This window comes from Pholcus phalangioides, unplaced genomic scaffold, assembly GCF_987345545.1.
Source record: "Pholcus phalangioides strain wild (caught in Gottingen) unplaced genomic scaffold, Ppha-v1.0 ptg000024l_1, whole genome shotgun sequence".
NCBI lineage: Eukaryota > Metazoa > Arthropoda > Arachnida > Araneae > Pholcidae > Pholcus > Pholcus phalangioides.
The window spans coordinates 33,760,076-33,779,960 of NW_028301616.1; the positions used below are offsets into that span (position 1 = coordinate 33,760,076).

The 19,885-nt window shown below is 37.6% G+C and overlaps 1 protein-coding gene across 1 annotated transcript in view; it reads right to left on the reverse strand.

Annotated features, from left to right (window-relative positions):
• The window catches only part of Pax (paxillin), a 61,298-nt gene extending 41,952 nt beyond the window's left edge, over positions 1-19,346 (reverse strand). The window contains exon 1 of the mRNA XM_089250704.1: positions 18,982-19,346. Coding sequence (XP_089106830.1) covers positions 18,982-18,994 — 13 coding nt within the window. The 5' untranslated portion in view covers positions 18,995-19,346. The remainder of the gene's footprint in view (positions 1-18,981) is intronic.
• Positions 19,347-19,885: the final 539 nt, after the last annotated feature.

Here is a 19,885-nt window from a genome sequence, read left to right on the forward strand (position 1 = left end):
AAAGGGGCCGTGAAAGTCTTGTCGGGGGGAGGGGGGCGCAAAAGACCCCAGCCTAGGGGCCCCTGCTTCAGGATGTGGGGGCCATGGGTACAAGCTCCATTTTTTTTCTGATTTTCGCCTAGTCTTATAAAGGAAAATATACTCTATCAATTGGTGCTAGAACCATACAACTCCAAGTAATGGCTATATAGACATAAAGGAAAAAGGGCTGTAATTGTGTCTCATCAGTAAATTTGATAGATAAATAAATAAAAGAGGCCTACAGGTTCTCTCTCTGCCATAAAAATTATGTACGAAAAAGGGCTCCTCGATGTCAAACAGGGCTCGGCGATAGAAATTATATACTGGATAGGGCTCCGCGAGTCAATTAAGGTCGAGAACCGCTGCTTTAAAGTATTTTTCGTCTGTCCTGAAAAATTTCTGGCTGGCCTACACCCACGTCATCAATTATTCTCCTGAAAAAATAATTTAATATTTCTTTATTTAAATGTACTGTATAGTAAAAATATTTAAGATTTAATTTTTATGAATGACATTCTCACATGATATGAGGGGATTATACGCCACTAAAACTATGATATTTTTTCCTTCAAAGCACAGAAATTTGCATTTGCGGAGGGAATTAAGGTAAATCAATAGATTCATTCCCGAATGCTTGAAATTTTCCAATAACCGTAAACTTTTATTTGATTCCCGTATGATTCAGTTTCGACATTTTCAAGAAAATATGAGATTAAAAGAAAAAGGATGATAGTGCGAACACAATGGCATGCAATAAATATATTTCGTCAATTTTGATTGAGAATTCCATCAATTTTCATATTGAAGAACTTTATCCTTTTAAGAAGAAAAGAATTACAATAACAATTCCACTGAGAGAACACAGTACCATCTAAACAGTTGAACATCAACTAAGTAAAATATGTCACGATTCTGCAAAAAAAGCGGGACTGACTGAACCGGAAAAAAAAACTGTTTTCACAGTTGAGATTTTTTTAAAAATACAAAACCTCATTTTCAAGTGAGACTGCCTCCTCGCTTCATGCCCTGGATACATAAACCAAAATAAAACAATAAATACGTAAAATTAAAAGTTTAGAGCAGTGGTTCTTAATCAGGGGTTCTTGAGGGGGTTTCAGTAATTGTTTTTAATAATTTAAAAAAAATTACTGTTTTTAAATAATTATGTGCAGAAATGTGATTCTGTTTAGGACATCCCTAGTCTTATTGGCGCAGACGATCCGTGGAACATAAAAGGTTAAGAGCCCTTGATTTAGAGCTTCATTATGAGTATGAAGGTTTTGTAATTTGAAATTAATTTATTAAAGCATTTTTTTATGACTGATTTTAATGTTAAAAATTATATTTCCACTTAACGGCATTGATTCGTTCAAATACCACAAATAGATGACAATTTAACGTTTCTCCCCCATCTGAACGTGTTATGAAGATTTGGGTTAATACGTACAATTAGAAAGGTGGAAAGACAATAAATAACAAGTAAAGAACAGCAAAAAGATTTCTTTTTTCCCTCAAAATAACAAGGGGGAAACCAATTAAGAGATATTTTGAGGATTACGTTGAAAAAACCGGCACTATTTAAGTGCAAGTATAAATCAATGTTTAAAAAAAATAGTTTCCCCCCCCCCTTTTTCCCTCTTATCCTCAAACTATTTTAGTTCAGTGAAAAAAGAAGGATAAGATATGCAGTGAAAAAAAAGCTTGAAGTGTCAAGGGCAGCGGTCACCTTGAGACTAGAAGGAATTTCAGTGCATAAAGTTTATTGTGTTGAGAGAAGGGAAAAAAACACCAATCAGACTGCTGTCGTGGAATAAAAAATTTATATTGTAAAAAAACTAGTTTTCTTTAAAGGACACCGTATGGTCTCTTGTAGGAGATATACACGAGCCCGTGCCGAATAAGTTTTTAATCAAAAGGGGGAAAAAAAAGAAGCAAGAATCTTGTCTGTGAGTGGAGTGAATTTTACACCATGAAGGAACTCACCACTCTCATCATTCAATAACTTTTCCTAACACTATCGGCTTTTTATCGTTGTATCCTCTTTCCACTTGGCTAGCAATCGTCTGGGTCAATTTGAAGCTCATACAGAACATCCAAATAGTCCGCTGAAGAAGTGTTCTTTTTAGCTCAAAAGCATCCAAACAATACTATATGTAGAGTCAAACTTGAGTATAACGACATTTAAGAGATCATAAAATTATGTCGTTATAACCGAGTTGTCGATAAAACTCATTATCTAAAATGTTCTCAATGTATCTGACTATCTTCTCATTATCTCTAAAATGAATCCTATTTCTCTACACCATAACTGCAATTAGAAAAGTAAATAAAAATTTCGTCAATATTTTGAGCGTCACATCATAAAAGAATTAAAGTAATTAGTTGTAATTTCACAGCACGAAATTTGTTATTCATGCAATAGTAAATGAAAATGATTCCACGAACCCCTTACCAAGTTTATCAAGTACTCACGGACCGAGTACTTGGTGAGAAAACACCGAGATAGAGCTTCAGTGTATTACATTCACATAATGCATAAACAAAAAAAATGTGTGGTGTGGAAGCATCTTGCCCACCCCCCGACAACTTGATGGGTACCTATTCTTACTAATATACAGAATGGACAAGAAATCCTCGACACATTTTTTAAATGATAATAATACATCAACCATTTGGTATTAAAAAAAGTGCAGTTTGCACTAAAATTAATTATCATGGTCTATTTTTTTTTATAACAAACAGTTAAAACATAAAATGCAACACAAACAGTAAACAATTAATGTTTGTGGCGATTTGTGTTGCATAAAAGTATCACATCGAAATCATGGGCGGAAATACAGGGGGGCATGAGGAGGCATTTCTACCCCCCCCCCCCCCGCGTCAAAGGTGGAGTAGACTGATCTAACATCGTGTGCCTTCCCCCCCCCCCAGACTTTTAAGCCTATGATTGCAATATGAGCACCCTTTTTAGCTCGGGTATCATCTAAACCAGTGTTTCCCAAAGTGGGCGATGGAATGGTTCAGGGGGCGATAGAAGCTACGGATTTAACATAGGTTCCTATGGGTTCACTTGAGTTGGGGGGCGATGAGAGAAAAATATTTCTGAAGAAGGGGGGACGATGGAATGAAAAGTTTGGGAGACTATGATCTAAACCATAGTTTCCTAACCTCTTCTGTCCCATCGTCCCCTTCTTCAGAAATTTTTTTCTCTTATCGCCCCCCCCCCCCAACGCAATCTAACCCATAGGATTATGTTATACCCGTAGCTTCTACCGGCCCCCCCCCCTGGAACTTTCCATCGCCCTCAAGGGGGCGTTAACGCCCACGTTGGGAATCACTGATCTAAACGAATGAAAAAGTGCTCATCTTGAGAGAGAAATAGTTTTATGTAACGCAAATTGTGTCCTAAACATTAATTATGCACTGTTTGTGTTGCATTTTATGTGTTATGTTGAATTCTTCGTTTTAAAGCACCACTTGTTAGTGGAATTCTAAATTTTTTTTATCAAAAGAAAAACGCAAAGAACTAGGTCATGATAAGTCTTTTTAGTGCAAACCGCACCATTCTATGGCAACTAGTTGATCTGTTATTAATTTTTAAAATGCGCCCAGGACTTCTCGTACAAGGTGGACAATGTAAATTCTTCCTCAAAATCACAGTATCGAGTCTTATTATCACGAGGATCTCAAGTGCATAAGACGGGGGTTCTCAAACTGCGCACCACCAACATTGCGGTGTCCCTGACAGAGGTTTTTCGAAAATATTTTTTTTTTAAGTGTTCTGGGGAGCCACGTATAATCGTTGATTATGGGGAAGGGGGGGAGGGCAGCGGGTAGAAAAAGCTTGAGAACCTCTGGCAAATGAGGTCTCTGGCAGCAAGTCCTAGAGAACCTTTTATCTCCAAGAAGGTCATGTCTTGGTGGGGTCCCATATATAAGGACAACCCAAACAACATTATCTGGCATCTTCCAAAACTTTCGTTTTAAAAACATTTTCGCGATTAGGCAAACAAACGCTAAATATTCATTTCATTGCAGAACCATTATACCGTTGAAAGAACTCACAACTCGTAAACATGCTGCCATCTGCCGAGCACTACGAAAACAATTACGTGCATCACGAGCTTCCGACATAATGACACTTGATGACTTAATTTGCGAGCGACGCAACACGTTAACAAAAAAAAAACACAATTAAGACAGAAAAAGAGATGACGAGTGCGCTGCTACACTCGAAGACATCCAAGATGTCTAGTCTAGACAATAAAAGAAAAAAAAAAAAAAACTGGGACACATCAGGATTTCAGTAATAAGAAGAAAAAAACATGGATGCAGAGGGCAAAGCTATAAATACTAGTACATCCCTTCTTGATTTAGTAACTGAAACACAGAGCTGAAAGTTGTGTATGAAAACGCGCAGAAAGACCCAAAACATCAGCAACTTGAGAATAACAATTAAAAAAAATCCATTGGAAAGTTTCTCCTGTGCATGTGCTCCATCCCCTCACGATGATGAACGATAGATATCCTCAATAAAAATAAATTCAAGAGCGGACAGATAAATCCCAGAGTAATGAGTGAAAAAAAAAATACACGATCCGGATAAAATAAAAAGTAGAAATGTGTGGGGTGCTACAGATTCGTGGAAAATCAAGTGTAACAAGTATTAAGATACAGACATGATAAGCACAAGAACTGCTTCCTGTTTAGTTTGGAAAAAGAATAAAAGACTTTAAAAGAAACGGAGCACGTGGCTCCACCTAATGTTTCTCTGCTGCAGTGTAACAAACACTAGCACATACATGTCTGTCGCTTTAAAAACTTGCAACCCCACAAAATAACAAGCAATCCTATTTTCGGTAGACGGGACAACGTCAGATAACAGGCGCCAGGGACGAAATGGATTTTTTTCTTTTTTAAATTTTTATAATTCACCGGCCACCACGAGTTAGAAAAAACTGACAAGTTCCATAAACACTTTGAGGAAAGCTATTCCCAAGGCGATACTTTCGGCTTGGATTCGATTGAAGATGAGATTTTTGTAGACGATAACGGCCCTCATGAAGGAGGCGCTAGGGCCGGGATTACACTGTAAAAGTTTTGTAAAAGTGCTTTCATAAAATTTGAAAATACAACCAATAAACTGATCGGTTACATTGGCTCGAATGTAACCGATCAGCTTATTCGTTGTATTTTTCAAGCTTTATACAACACTTTTACAAAACTTTTATAGTGTAATCCCGGCCTATGCGCCTCGCAGATGTAAGGCATCGCACACTATAAAGGTTTTACAAGACTTGAAAAATGCAACCAATAAGGGTATCGGTTGCATTCACTCGAACGTAACCGATAACCTTATTTTGGTGAATTTTTCAAGTTTTATAAAAGTACTTTTATAAAGTTTGAAAAATTCAACCAGTAAGATTATCGGTTGCATTTTTTAAACTTGAAAGAAAACAACCAATAAGCAGATTGGTTGCATTCGCTCGAATGTAACCGATACGTTACATGGTTGCATTTCTCAAGTTTTATAAAACCCCCTATAGTATACACCCGGCCTATATAAGGCATGGGTATTTAGACTCTTTAAAAGAATCCCCAACACGGATCAACTTCACGACTAATGGGTCTATTTCGAATTTAAAAATACTCATAGAAAATTCCTCAACAACGAAATGTCTTGTTTTCGAAACTTTTGAAACCAGGTCAATGTCCAGTTCAGGCAACCGAAATCGTTGAGACACCCTTGAAATCCGTGGCACAGCTTATGAATTTATAACCGGATTGTACGGGGATTTTCACAACCCAGCTCAGTAACCCCTGCTACTAGGGCCGCAACTAAGGTGGTGCCAAAACTGATACTTGCTCCGGGCAAGTCAAGTTTTGTTTATAGTTGCGGTCCTGCCCAAAAGCTGAGTTAAGATTCATCTTTAACTCAGCTTTGATCCTGCCTGCTACCCATAGGTTAAGGACCCCTGATCTAATGTGACATTAACAGCTTAAGATACCATACTTTTTTACTCCTTGTTAGTATCATAGTTGGACCTTTTTTTTAATGATACAGCCGCGGCCCGACTTTGACTGAGGAAAGGGAGGAGAGGGGGGGGGGCTTTAGCAACTCGAACACCAGAGAGCCAGCAACAAAGGTAAAAGATGCTTCATTAGTATGTGAATAAACGCTATTAAAAGAGGTTATTGGGCAAATCCAAAAGGAGCCCCACAAATTAGCAAATGTCAAATTTACCTATGCAGATTTTTTTGCCCAAAATCCGACATGCCTTTATGCCCAAAAAGAAAATAACTTTTTGAAATTTTGTAAAACTAAGCTTAGCTTATGACGGTACAAGGAAACGACGATCTGCAAAAAATCACAGCAATTTGACAAGAAGAGTTCAAGCAAATATGCAACAATAACACACCTACACTTTTCGTCAATTCACTTTTTCGAGGGTCTGAAAAAAAATTGGCAGGGGTCTCAGAAACCCTAGTGCCTCATTACACGTCATATAATCCTTCCAACCAACACCACTGCTATTACAACACACATGCACCACGTAAGCATTCCTCTGGGGAATTTCTTATGAATCGCGGAACATGCCAAAAAAGTTGTGAGAAGTGTGGCCCTGGCGTATTTATGATGTCAGAAATATGTGTATTTCGTGTTCGTGAAGTGCTGCTATCTCTGTCTTCCATATTGGAAATGTAAGTGGCTGAGGCCTGAATTTTTGTGGTCATGTAAATATCGTGTTGAAAGACTGCCAACCAATATTGAATATTTCGGCTAGAAAAACTTGTGTATTCATGGAGGATGAAAAAAAAAAGGCATTTATTTCAAATGATTTTAATAGTCCACACATGGGGGAACTAGTATGTAGTAAGAATACAAATTCGGCAGATCTTGGAAAGAGATTCTAACCAAGATAAAGTAGTTTGCGAAAGCGGGCCTCGCTAAAAGGAGGATTATCTTTTGCTTCTGCAACCTCCTAATCTACAAAAAAAGAATTCGGATCTCTTCTTTTTCTACGAGACTTGAGAGTTTGAAACATTAGAGACACTTAAACTATACAATCAACTCATTCAGTCGCTCTTATTAAGATAAAAAGAGCAGCACTAATTGATCCAAAAAACACGCAACATTTCGCAACAAAATTACTATGGAATTCCAGCTTTCTAATACCACAAGAAACATTACAAGGGGGGGAACCTCAATTCACTTCTCAACGTCCACATTCACCACTGTTAAACAGTCTCTTGAAAATATTCCTCATAACATACTGCATTCAAGAATAACTAATAAACACGGCCATTTATCGCAATACAAACTGAGCATAGCTATGCGCTGACTCAAGTGATTTTTTTTCCTTCGCTTTGTTTTAGAGGGAGAAACAAATTTTAAGTTTTATGTCACTATTATTGCCCGTTGGGTAAATGCCTAACGAGCAATTAAATCTTGTGTGTCAACAGTACATATCATTTGGTATGAAAAGAAGTTCGACATTCAAAAATCAAATGCCTTTCTAACTGGCAAAGAGGAAATAGTGAAAAAAAAAGGACGCAATGATGTTGAAATAAGCGCACTAATAAAACTCTCTCCTTCCCAAAATTTTATTTTAGGAAATGACGCCAGGGCGCTTCAGTTAAAAAAAAAGAGGGTATATTGGGGAATGGCGCCAACAGCAGCCATCTGTTTTACTATGGGGGAAATGGGAAGGGCAAGACGCCAATGAGATAACACACGAAAGGAATATGCTCCACCAACATAAGAATGGAACTTCCCACAAAATTTTCTACTTCGTACAGAACAGCAGTACCGATAGAGCGAGGGTGGCGAATAAGGAAGAAAAGAAATGACGAATTCTATTAAAAAATAATAAAAGCAAAGGACGGGAACCCAAGGCTGGAGGCTTGTTTGCTTGATTCACGAGCCGCGCAGCAACATTCACCTTGAAAATGGCAATAACTTATTAATACAGACACTGGCAGGAACGCTTCCAGACAAGATGAAGGCGTCTGAACAGCGGCAGACCCATCACTAATACAATTTTTATAGGTGGGAAAAAAAATTATTCAGGAGGGGAAAAAATCATAATGTTTCAGTAAGTTATTCATCGGCATGGAAATTCGATTACAGTAAAAGTTCGATAAAATAAGTATGGTTTATAACGAAAATCTCGCTACCACGAGTGATTTGCAGACGACTGTTTAAGAGCTAATTTAAGATACATAAAATATTTTCGGTTACTACGAGTTGAAAATCAGCGTGTTCGCTATATCAAAACAATATTCTCTAAAATTATGGCCATAAAAGGAAAACTACTGGACAAAATGTTACCAAACTTGGTAAAAGTTTACAGGAGGTCATGGGATTCAATTTTCCGAAAAAAAGTTCAAAACTTACCACCAGCGGAGAATGGCGCTGTATGCAATATTGTTAAACGAAATACAGATTATAAGCTACTTCCCACCCCGGTCACCAGATCTCAACTCCTGTGACTTCTGGCTATGGGGTTACCTCAAAGCCACTGTTCATGGTGATAAACTAATATGGCGGAATTGAAAATTGCGATATACCGACATGTCCGTAAAACATTCCTCCTGATATGCTAAGAGCTACCGTTGAGAACGCAGTAATGCGATTTAACTTGCTTTCAGAAAATGGTGGACGCCGCATTGAACATGCTTTGTAACACGTTTTAGAAACGATTAAAAACATTTTAAACCGATGTCATCGAGTCTTATTTCGTTTAACAATATTACATACAGCACCATTCCAACTGGTGGTGAGTTTTCGAACTTTTTTTCCGGGAAAATTGAATCTCATGACCTCCTGTAAACTATTATCAAGTCTGATAACGTTTTGTCCAGTAGTTTTCCTTTTATGACCATTTCAAAGTGGTACTTTAATATAAAGACCCTGTACTTTCAACAAAAGATGGACACCGAAATGTCACATTTTTAATCTCCTTCTCCCTATTTCGAGGCTTCCCAACATACATTCAAGACATGTAACAACTTCAAACACAAATGAAATGCCACAACAGGCAAAATGCCCAACAAGGTGGCTGAGAAAAAGATGCCCATAACAAATATGGATGTTATATATTTCAAAAATACAGCAACCAAATTAGAAATGCAATTACAAACAATATGTATATAAACAAAATAACATAACAAAATATATATATACATGATAAAATATTATACAATGCCTACAAAGAATACTTATGGTTGTCTTAAATTAATTGTTTTTATTATATATCTATTTGAATTAGTTATCTTATTAGTGAAACACATCGTAAATGACTACTAAACATGCACCTCGTCCATATTCCTCTGCAGAACTTCTAACGAATTGGTACATGTTGGAAATGCGCGTGTCCGTGTTGTGAACCTAATGTGAAGCTTGTTTCTGTGTAATGCTTGTTGTGTGTAGTGCTGCCATCTGCCACCTATTTTTCGAACATGAGTGAAGTTAATAATTGGAGATTTTACAGTTCGTTGCAGCCCTGTTGCTCTCTGTGGCGAGACTTTTGAACGGGGAGATCGGCTCGCATTCACCCCTCGAAGCTTGGAACTACAGAAAACCAACACTTCAGCCGACTACCACTGTGGTAACGGGGGTTCATCGTAAATGACTACGTGTATAAGTTTTGAAAAAAAAAGCTGTATTGAAATTCATTCGACTTTCTATTATTTCCAGTCGCTTACAGGCTATGGTTACCTTTCACTGCCAAGGCTTATTCGGCAGAAACTTACATAAGTCGTTTTCAAGCGGCTGGACAAATCATGTAAAGAAAACCCTTCCGTTTGGAGCAGTCCCAACAGGAAAGGAGATAATTTGATTTTTTAAGAGGACGATTTGAGAATGAGTTTTTTTTATTAGGGTTTGGGACACACTCTCTCTCTCTTTTTAGAACACCCACCACACATTTCATATAATTCATTCATTCATTAAAGCCGAGCACAACCCCGGTCTATCACCCTAGGCAATTTACTACCGATTGAGTTGTGCCGGAAGCATGAGTGCCCCCCAAAACCTCCTGTATCCCCCGGGCTGCGAAAACGATTATATAAAGATATACATCGCACACCATTTCATATCAATACAATTAAAAAAAATTATTGGTGACTTCTTTCTCGGTCTTTAGCTTTAGACCAGGGGATTTCTTAACCTTTTTTTTAGCCGCGACCAGAACCCAATGTGATCTACTTTGCGACCCATGGATCTGTGCGGTTTAAAAAAAAAATGAAGCCGTTGGTGAAATGATTACATTTATAACAGGACTGTAAGCTAATTTGTCGATCCATCTCGGACGCCCGACCCAGGTATGGGTCGCAACCCATAGATTAAGAACTCTTGTTTAAGCCTTTAAGCGGCATTGACGAGATATCTCTCGTCTTCATAAAAGCGTCTTATTGTATCACTGACAAGATGTTTTGCAAAGTTGATTTCTCGGTGGAAAACTTCTCCCCTATACCCCTTAGTTTGCCCCTGCTGAAAATAGGAAGAAAGCGCCACCCTCATGGAAAAACATATGGCAATTTGAAGGGTGGTTTAGTGATTTCTAATTGCTGCTTAAAGGGTTAAGACATAGTAAATGGCTTTTTTGGCTTTCTCCACGTAAATAGGCGATCAATTTTTGAATAACAAGAACTGCAAGTCACAGGGGAAAAGACCAGAACTGGGCGCGGTAGCCCAGGTCGATAAGATACTCGCCTGAAGTACCAAAGGATGGTTTAGGTGTCGCGAGTTCGATACCCGGTTCCCCCATGAAGGGGTTAGCGCACCAACCCCTCGATGTGTATAAAAAAACAAGGCTCGTTCGGATTCGGCAATAATTTGTAGGTCCCGGTCTAATTAGTTCTCGTGTGTAGAAAATGACCGTGGTGCGACACAAATGATCAAAGACCAGAACTGGGGGGGGGGGGGACAAAAGACCCGGGTGACGAGGTAGAAAAGTTTAAAGATGGAATCAAGACTAGTTTTTACTTAAAAAATAGGCCTATAATGCAAAAAAAAGGAACCGTTATGAAACTACTATGAAGTTTCACAGTGGGGGGGGGGGGGGGGGTTGTTGCAACTCTCTGGACAAAGTTCCTACTTAAGGTACAGTCCCACGAGAGTTTGCTAGGGGACCCTTGGTAAGATAATTAAAGTTAATGAAAGTCTAAAGATAATAAAAGTCTTTGTTGGACGTAAACCGCAAAAACCACAGCTGGCGTGAAGTAATCCGTACTTGTTCGGTCATTTTCAAAGGAAGACGCTCGTTCCGCTGCCTTTGTATTGAAAGCCATAAAAATTATTGCTTCCCCGAGGCGACCGTGGATCCTGACACAGATTTTTATTATCTTACCAAGGGTCGCCTAGCAAACTCTCGTGGGACTGTACCTTTACAGTGCTGAAAGGGGGACAGTGCCGTCTTAACGCATGGGCCCACCCAGGCACGGTCCGGGAGCCTCACAAAAATGTGAACTAATTGAAATTTTCGAGAATTTTCTAGGTAGGGCCTCAGAAAAACCTATTGGCCCGGGGCCCATGATGCTGTTAAGACGGCCCTGAAGGGGGGATATCGGAATTTTACAGATGCTATGGTGGGACATGGCCTGAAAAGGGCTGGGAATCACTGGTTTAGAGGAAAGAAGTTACTGAGTCCATAAAGTCATAGAATTGAATGAGCGATGAGAATTTTATTTGTTCGGTCAGTTGACTAAATGGTCTTGGGAATACAAAATTATATGCAAAAACGACTCAAAAAAGAATCAACTGCTGTTACTCCTAAAATCAATTCTACGACTGGAGCCCTGTTTATTTACAAATATTAGAACAAATGTTCCGAAAGACGATTATAATGAAGACAAAGCAAGAACTTTCCGAAATCTATTACCCAACAGAGCAAAAACAATTTAAATTCGCGTATAAAAAGAAGCCCGTTATAATTTCATCGTTACCCTTTTCCCGTGATTGTCAGATCTTGTTATAACGGATTTTTTACTGTATAACCATTCCGCATAGTGTATTAGAAATACGTTTAAGTATATCTACAGATTTCTATCAATTAGTGGATAGGATCAGTAAGAGAAAGCCACTATTCCAGCTCGGGTCCCGTATTCGAAAAGTAGACCGTTAGGTTGCAAAAAATAAAATTAGTTCTTCTTGACCTTTTGAAAGGAAAAAATTAGTGTCATGATTCCTTCCCCCATCAAAAAAGAAAAAAAAATTAAAAACTTAATGGGCTCTCTTTCGTGAGAGCAAACTTGCACTAATTAGCATTATAATAATAGGATTTAAAAATAGTACCTTGAAAAAACAGGAACAGAAATGAAGCCGCATGTTGAAAGAAGAGTCAAGGTTTTTTTCTTCTTAAAATGTATGTCGAAATAATAATTAAAATGACTCGATTAAAAAAATGAAGCCCAGCATCAACCCGCTAATATTTTCATTCATTTTTTTTTATATACTGACTAACTAAAACCAAAAATTGTCACAAACTCCGATATTTTGTTGAACGCTTTTTCGCACGAATTACAGCACGCATTCATCCTGACATTGCTTTTATAAGGTCATGCACCATCTCAACTTTTCTAGCCTATTTCACATCACTCTTTCACCAACATCATTGGTAGCTCAACGAAGAAACGAATGCCTCCTCAGATGTTTCTTTAGTAAGGATCTCCATTGGACAACTACTACTAGACCGCACATGCACCTCATAAACATTCCTCTGATCTCGACTGGACTCAAGTCGGGAAAAATCCAAGGGTATGAATGGAGCCTAATGCTTTCTGGGCCAATTTATCGCAATTTGAGATCAATGTATCAGTATCTTGGAATGTCACTACCTTCATAAAAGTAGTGCCCATTGATGAATAAATATTGTCATAATATGACTTTACTTTGTTGATTCACAGCTGGTCCCAGCGCAATCGAACAGAAACAGAACTAAGATCATAATATTTCCTGTGAGGTTCATGCATTAGGTTGAGTAACATTTTGTGTAGGTCTCTCATCACTATTTTTTTATTTTATTTGCCACAATAGTGAAGTTTCATTAAAACATGGTACACATGACCCTTAAAAATGTATGGAATCATTAAAATACAAAATCACGACCTCATCTTTGTAAAAAGTTTGTGTTCTGAAATTTTTCCATCAGGAAAAAAATAATTATTTATACCAGTTGTTTTTATATTGGAAATTACCGTCTCATTTTTGGATTAATGCTCAGGGCCATTAATCTAGTACAGTAGTTCTTTAACCGGGGGTGTGGGAGAGCATTTTTTAGGGTGCGAGATTGAATGAAAAAAATCATATGTTGGCTAATTACTACTCAGAAAAATTGAAATGATAATAAATATAGAATTTTTCACTTCTCGAAAAAGCAAAAAAAAACACGAATTATACAGATGTTTTAGCACCTTATCTTTAAACTTTCACTCATAAAAACACCACATAAAATTTGCGTCGCAAAAGTTTCTTTTTCAATTAGCGCTCGTACTTGTTTTCCATTTCGATTGAGAAAAAACAGCAATACTACCCAAGATATTTAGAGGTATATTTACATTACTACACGTCGTGTTATTAGAATGCTGCGCTTAGATTTGATACTGTCGTGAACATGACTCAGGAAGAACGTCTGAAAATTTAATAGTGCCGAACAAACATATATACAGGGTGTCATGTAAGTCCTAACCCGGACTTTAAATCATCGACCCTTCATCGTATATAGGAATGGTTTCAATTCAAAAAATTTTCAAAATGTGTTCAAAAATCACCCTGTACCAGTTTTGAGAGTGAAAATAGTGTCACAAAATAAAAAAATCTAAATTTTCATATGGACGCTCCGTCCTAAAAAACCAAATTAGAAATGTTTCGTTGCAGCCCTGTCTCTTCTGAGGCCAACAAATAAAAACTTCACGTGTTTCTAACTGCAACATTCGCTGAGATATTTGAATTTAAAAATTGGAGAAAAGTTGGGAAAGTTGTCCGTTATTTTATGCTGCCCGTTATACCAGCTTATAGTAAATGTAAGTGGAATTAATAATTCGCATCATCATAGTGGATTATGAAAATTGCGTGAATTTCGGAAATTCAAAAATCGTCAACTGTCAAAGAACAGAAATCGTCCCCAAATGTTTTTCTTTGCATATTTATTTCTTTTTTTTCATTAGCCACTCATTGAAAAGGAATGAATTACAAACACATGTGTTCGGCCGGATGACGATACACAAATAGCAAAGTAACTCGGAAGAGAACCGGAAGTCAACTAAAACTTGGCAGTAGATACTACAAGTTGCAAATATAACTCAAGAAAAGAAAGAAAACAATGACAAGAGCGGTAAAAACACGGAAAGAGAGGGGGGGGGGTTTACATTAAAAAAAGAAGCACCTGTGCCACCTGAAGATACAATTCCACAACAACCAAAGATCCGGTGTTTGTTTTAGAAACAAAATCACAAAATTTCAGAATGGAGTTGGGAAAAAGCGCATTAATGGGAAAAGATGATCCTTGAAGTGATATTACGTACAAAAAAAAAAAAAAAAAAAAAATTAAAAAAAACGAAGGAAGGAAAAATTTCCCAAAGGAAGAATAGATTATGTTACCCCTCCCTCCCCCAATTAAAAAACCCCCAATATACTAAATTAAATATTTTATGGGCAATGTCAATTACGAGCTTGATTCCATTTCTGAAAGTTACTCATGAAAATCAGTACAAGTAATTTGGCTTACAAGACAAATACAATACTCAGTATAGTCCCAGCCATACTATTTGAATTACGAATAAATTACACATTAATCCAGATGCTGAAGCATCTTCATCAAATATTTGTTGCTTTTGGATAGTTAGCAAGTCTTGACAAATCGAAAAATAGTTTATGAACCAGCCAAATTTCTTAGGAGCAATGGTATTTTTTTTTTCGCAAGAAAACATTAAAAACGAGGGTATTTTTTTTCAATTTTTTCTGGGACTTCCCTGATCTCTTTCATGGCAACCTGGCACGGGGATTTGTAAAGCACTGGTACTAAGAACACTTACAAGTCGAAATACTTCTGTACTTTCATTAGGTTAGTTATAACTTATCTATTTTTTTTGTCGAATTATTTTTTCAATACAAGAACTAATTTTGAGAATGTAATCACTAATCACAAACAGCTATCAAATCCATTTTACTTGCAACAATTTCGAAGGATATATTCTTAGAGTTGTCCACCAAATAAAGTGATGCAAATGTCAAAGGTATTTCAATTAGGGGAGAGCGGGGAGGAATGGGAACTTTTTTACAAAAATGTTCATAAAATTCTCTTCATAAATTATAAAATGTGCAATTGATAGAGCAGGAACCTTGTCACTTTTGGAATAAGAAAAAAAAAATATATAAAACTTCAAAATAAGTAACATTTTATTTTTTATGAGAAATATAAATTTGCAAAATATTTGTCCCGCTCCTCCGTAGTACCATGTGGGAGGGGCCCCCAGCCCATTTTTCAAATTTTAAAAAGATAACTCTTTATATCATAAAAAAATATTTTCTTTTAATAATATACATTTTTAGGATCATATACTTTCGTATTTCATCTTTTTCATAATTTTAAATATTTTTTTACCAATAGTTTATAGCCAAATGAAAATTTTCCCCAGCTTTTTTCCCCATTCATGACATTTGGAAAACAGTGGTTCAAATCCTACAACACTGGTTGCCACCTATCAAATTTTGCATTGAGAAGGTCAAGAAGAATGTAGTCATCACCTGAACCTCCTTTTAGATCAATTAGAATCGTAAATTTATTCACAAATTAGGTTTATTCAGAAAAAAAGAGAAGTTATTAATTTTTAGTTAAAAATTTAGAGAAGCATTTGCCTTTATTTGCCTGTACACCAAAAAGGACCCAACTTTAACACTAGGCTATTTTAAAAGTTCATCAGATCTGGGCAAAACACTGTCAGGAAACAATGGTTCCTGGACCTCAACAATGACTTTTGGAATGTTTACTTTGATTACCATAGTTCCCAACCAATTTGTTTCAGACACGTTCACCCCTTTACAAAAGTTTGTCACTTCAATGCCAAGTATATGGAGAAAACCTGGGCAGTGCCAAGTACTATAGCTAGTTTGTTTATATTGTATGATCCAGACAACACTTTAAACAGGATCCAGAATCCATAACTTTATGTAAGACACATTTTGATTGCATTTTACTTCAGTTCAGAAAATCGTGAACTCAACAAATCATAGTTAACCTCTCCAAGGGATCAATCCGCTATGGGAACCCTAAAACTGAAAGATATCCAGAACACATATGGCAATACACAAGTCTAAGGTCTAAGGCTAAGGTCTGCTCACTTGGGGTGTCAGAAGTGTTTCAAATCTGTGTGTTCATCTTGAGCTTTATGTAAGAAATTTTGAGGTCTGAGAGATCCTTGTTGTCTATATTTACAAAAACTGGCTTATACTGGCTTATTGTCAAGTGCAGTTCGGAATTTGATTCTAATATGATTCGGACAGACAAGATGGATCTTTTGGAATGGAGATGGATCATGACTAAGTGTGCGAATAAGACTTTTCAAAAGGGTGTTTTTGTGAGGAATGAAAGCTGGCTCTCTTTTGAGAGGGCTCCCCATATTTTAAAATGAAGAGAGATAGGGGAAAATTTAATAGGCTATTGGAAGGGAAGGGGGTTGTTAAGCTTGCTCGCAGTGACCAACTTATAGTAATCAGCGTAGTCGACAGAACCTTGGGGCTGAGGCCATTTATTTGAAGCCCCCTAAATAATTTTTGAAAATGCAATCATTCCCTCTTCTGTGTACGTGCTTGAGTTACGGGACGACCAGTAACTTTTCTGCCCCCCCCCTAAATGTTTTCTTCCTTTCAGTGGAGGCCCGTCATTTAGAGTGGGAAGGGGGGCCTGTTGACCCCCCACCCCCGGCTTTTGAAAATACACTAAAAATGGTATATACAAATATATACATACACACATACATTGAGTACATGTGCTTTGCCCCCCCCCCCTGGAAAAAGTTGAAATGACGGCTGTGTCAGTGCCTCTGGTATATCAGGGGCATATGAACGGTTTTCACAGGTGAATTCATGATTTCACTGTCTGTGGGCTATAAGCTTATAAATTCTGTCTGCTGCATTATCTAATTTTCCAGACCACTCATTCCCCAAATTCATAGACTAAGGCAGGTTAGCCTCTGTCTGTTTTAGACCAGTGGGCAGTGCTGTCTTAAAGCATAGGCCCACTTGAGCACTTCAGAGGGGAGGGAGCCTGATACAGAGACAACTAGGAAGGCAAGGAGAGGGGGGCATTGGATAAAAAAAAGGGAGCTAAAGTTAACTGTTTTTTGTTCACCAATATGAACACTGGCACCAGGCGACAGAATAAATTTTTGTTTCTAATTGTGACCCTAGCCTCATAGCAATGAAATATAGCTAAAATTTTCTAGAATGTTTACGTAAATTGGCAGGCAATTAATTTCTAGCAGGCAGAGGACTTCCGAAAAACACTTTACCCTGAGACTTTTAGCCTCCCCCACCTCAACTACAATGGGCGTTTATATATTCCTTGCAGAGTCTATGCGTTAACTGTCACAGGTGTATTTATAGGTCTTCACAGCCCATGAATGAAAAAAGGGTGGCACTGGAGAGTGGATCACACATTTCTTAAGCAGTTAATGCTCTTGAGTTGACCCTACCCATAGGTGCTCTGTTAGAGCTTTTTGTGAGAAATTTCGGTTTCTGGAGTTGCTTGGTCTCACACTGCAAAATACTGTGGGTACTCGAGCAGCTGTAATACCACTGACTGTTATGCAATAAACATAATATGATATTTGAGTAGTAAATTTAACAGCGGAATAAACACTCCATGCACTTAGTTAGCCTATTTCATAAATACGATAGCCCAGTGTTTCTCAACCTTCAGCCCATGGTTCTCTTATGGACCCATATTTTATTTTCGTAACCCCTGTGTTTTACTCAGGCCGCCTCCCAATACTTATTGAATTCAATTAAATCAAAACTAAATTTATAATGAACAAAAATGTTATGAATAAAATTGATTTCTGGAACCCTTGGCCTGGATCTAGAAGATGGCTGATAATCTTTCCTGAGAGTAGATTTATATGGGAAAAATAGGTCTGAGACAAACCTATACAATAAATCGAACCTCTAGATACTTTGGATCTGTGCCTGCCCTGGATTAAAGTTCAGTGAGCTTCCTTTTTGTGTTTTATACATGGCAGTCTAAACTTTATGGGTCCCAGACAAAATGACGTGTTCTGTGCCCCCCCCCCCCAACATTTAGATGGAAATAACGGCTTACACATTCACATTCAAAAACCATAGTACCAGATGTCATCATGTAAGACAGCTATGGATATGAGGCCCCAGGCCAAAACTCAGAGTGGGAAGGGGGGGGGGGAAAGACGCAGATTTACCTGGCACTGAACTGGAGGGGAAACAATTCACCCTTAAACTGCTTCTTTTACATTACACAGGAGGGCACCAAAATGTATTCTTGCCGGGTAACGAAAGTAGTCACTTTTTTCCCCACCACATTTCACTTGAAAAAGCTTTATTTCTTCACAACTCTCTGTGGGTCCCCCCCCCCAAGCCCCTTGTCGTGGCTCCCCTTCCAACCATGGGGCCCCCTTAGAATATTCCAGGACCACAAGGGGGTTAGGGGGCCATGCCATATGGCCCCACGTTGAGAACCACTACTATATAGCCTACCAATATTGGTAAGTGGTAACTACACATTTTCCAAGCTTAAAAACGAATTATACCTCTACTCCCATTTTTAAAACAAGACACCCTTCCCTCTCGGGACACTGTTATTATCCACTCAACGCCAATTTTTAATTTAAAAAAAAATATATTTGATTTCTTCAATCAATATGGCGATATTTATACTAACATTTCACGGTATTAAAATCAAATAGATTAATTTCATATAGGCTCACCCAAATCCTCCATTTTTTCTATTTTTCAATTTGAATTTTCTGTGGTTCTTCTCAGATGAGGAGATAAGTTTTTCGCCAACAGCTGATGATAAGCTGATGCTCAGATCAACAACAAGAAAATATTTGGTGAGAGGGATGAGATGATAACAACAACCCTGATCAGTCAGTCAAGGGGAAATGTCTTGTTTCTTTCTTTGATGTTTTCGTTGTGTTTTTTCTTCACGTCACACCGGAAACCAGTAAAACTTCGTGATTATGTGACTAAATTTACACGAACGTCACTTGAAAGACGGCGGTGTGACTCACTCAATTTCACTACTACTCATCATCACCCTTATTTTCGCCATGAAGCAGACTCGCCCTCTCCCTCTTTCCCACTGACAGACAACACAGCCCAATTACTCACTAGATGTCGCCACATGACACTATCGCTTTAGCTTCAGAGTAATTATCCGTCACATACTAGTTCCGTGACCATATGATCAGTATTGTCAAGTATTTTTTTATTTTTTTTGAAAATATGAAATTTAAATTGTTTTTCAAACTTATTATTAAAATAACAGAAAAGAATATAAATATCCATCTCACATATTTTTCATGAATTGCATTTAAATCCCCTGCAACTTACAGCAGTGCTTCATTTCCCACCATTTGGCAATTGTTCTGTGATTTCAGTTACAATTGGCCATTTTGGCATCATATTTCGCGACAGTTGCAATTCCTTAAGGTAACCATACGTCCCGTATTTCCCGGGACAGTCCTGGTATTTTCTGTTTGTTTGGTTGTCCCGGCTTTTTAGCAAAAGTGTCCCGGTTTTGCACGAAGCCTACTTGAATTTTTATCCTTTATTGAAGTCAAAGATTGAAATTATTTTCAACTTATAAATTATATTATGATAACTACA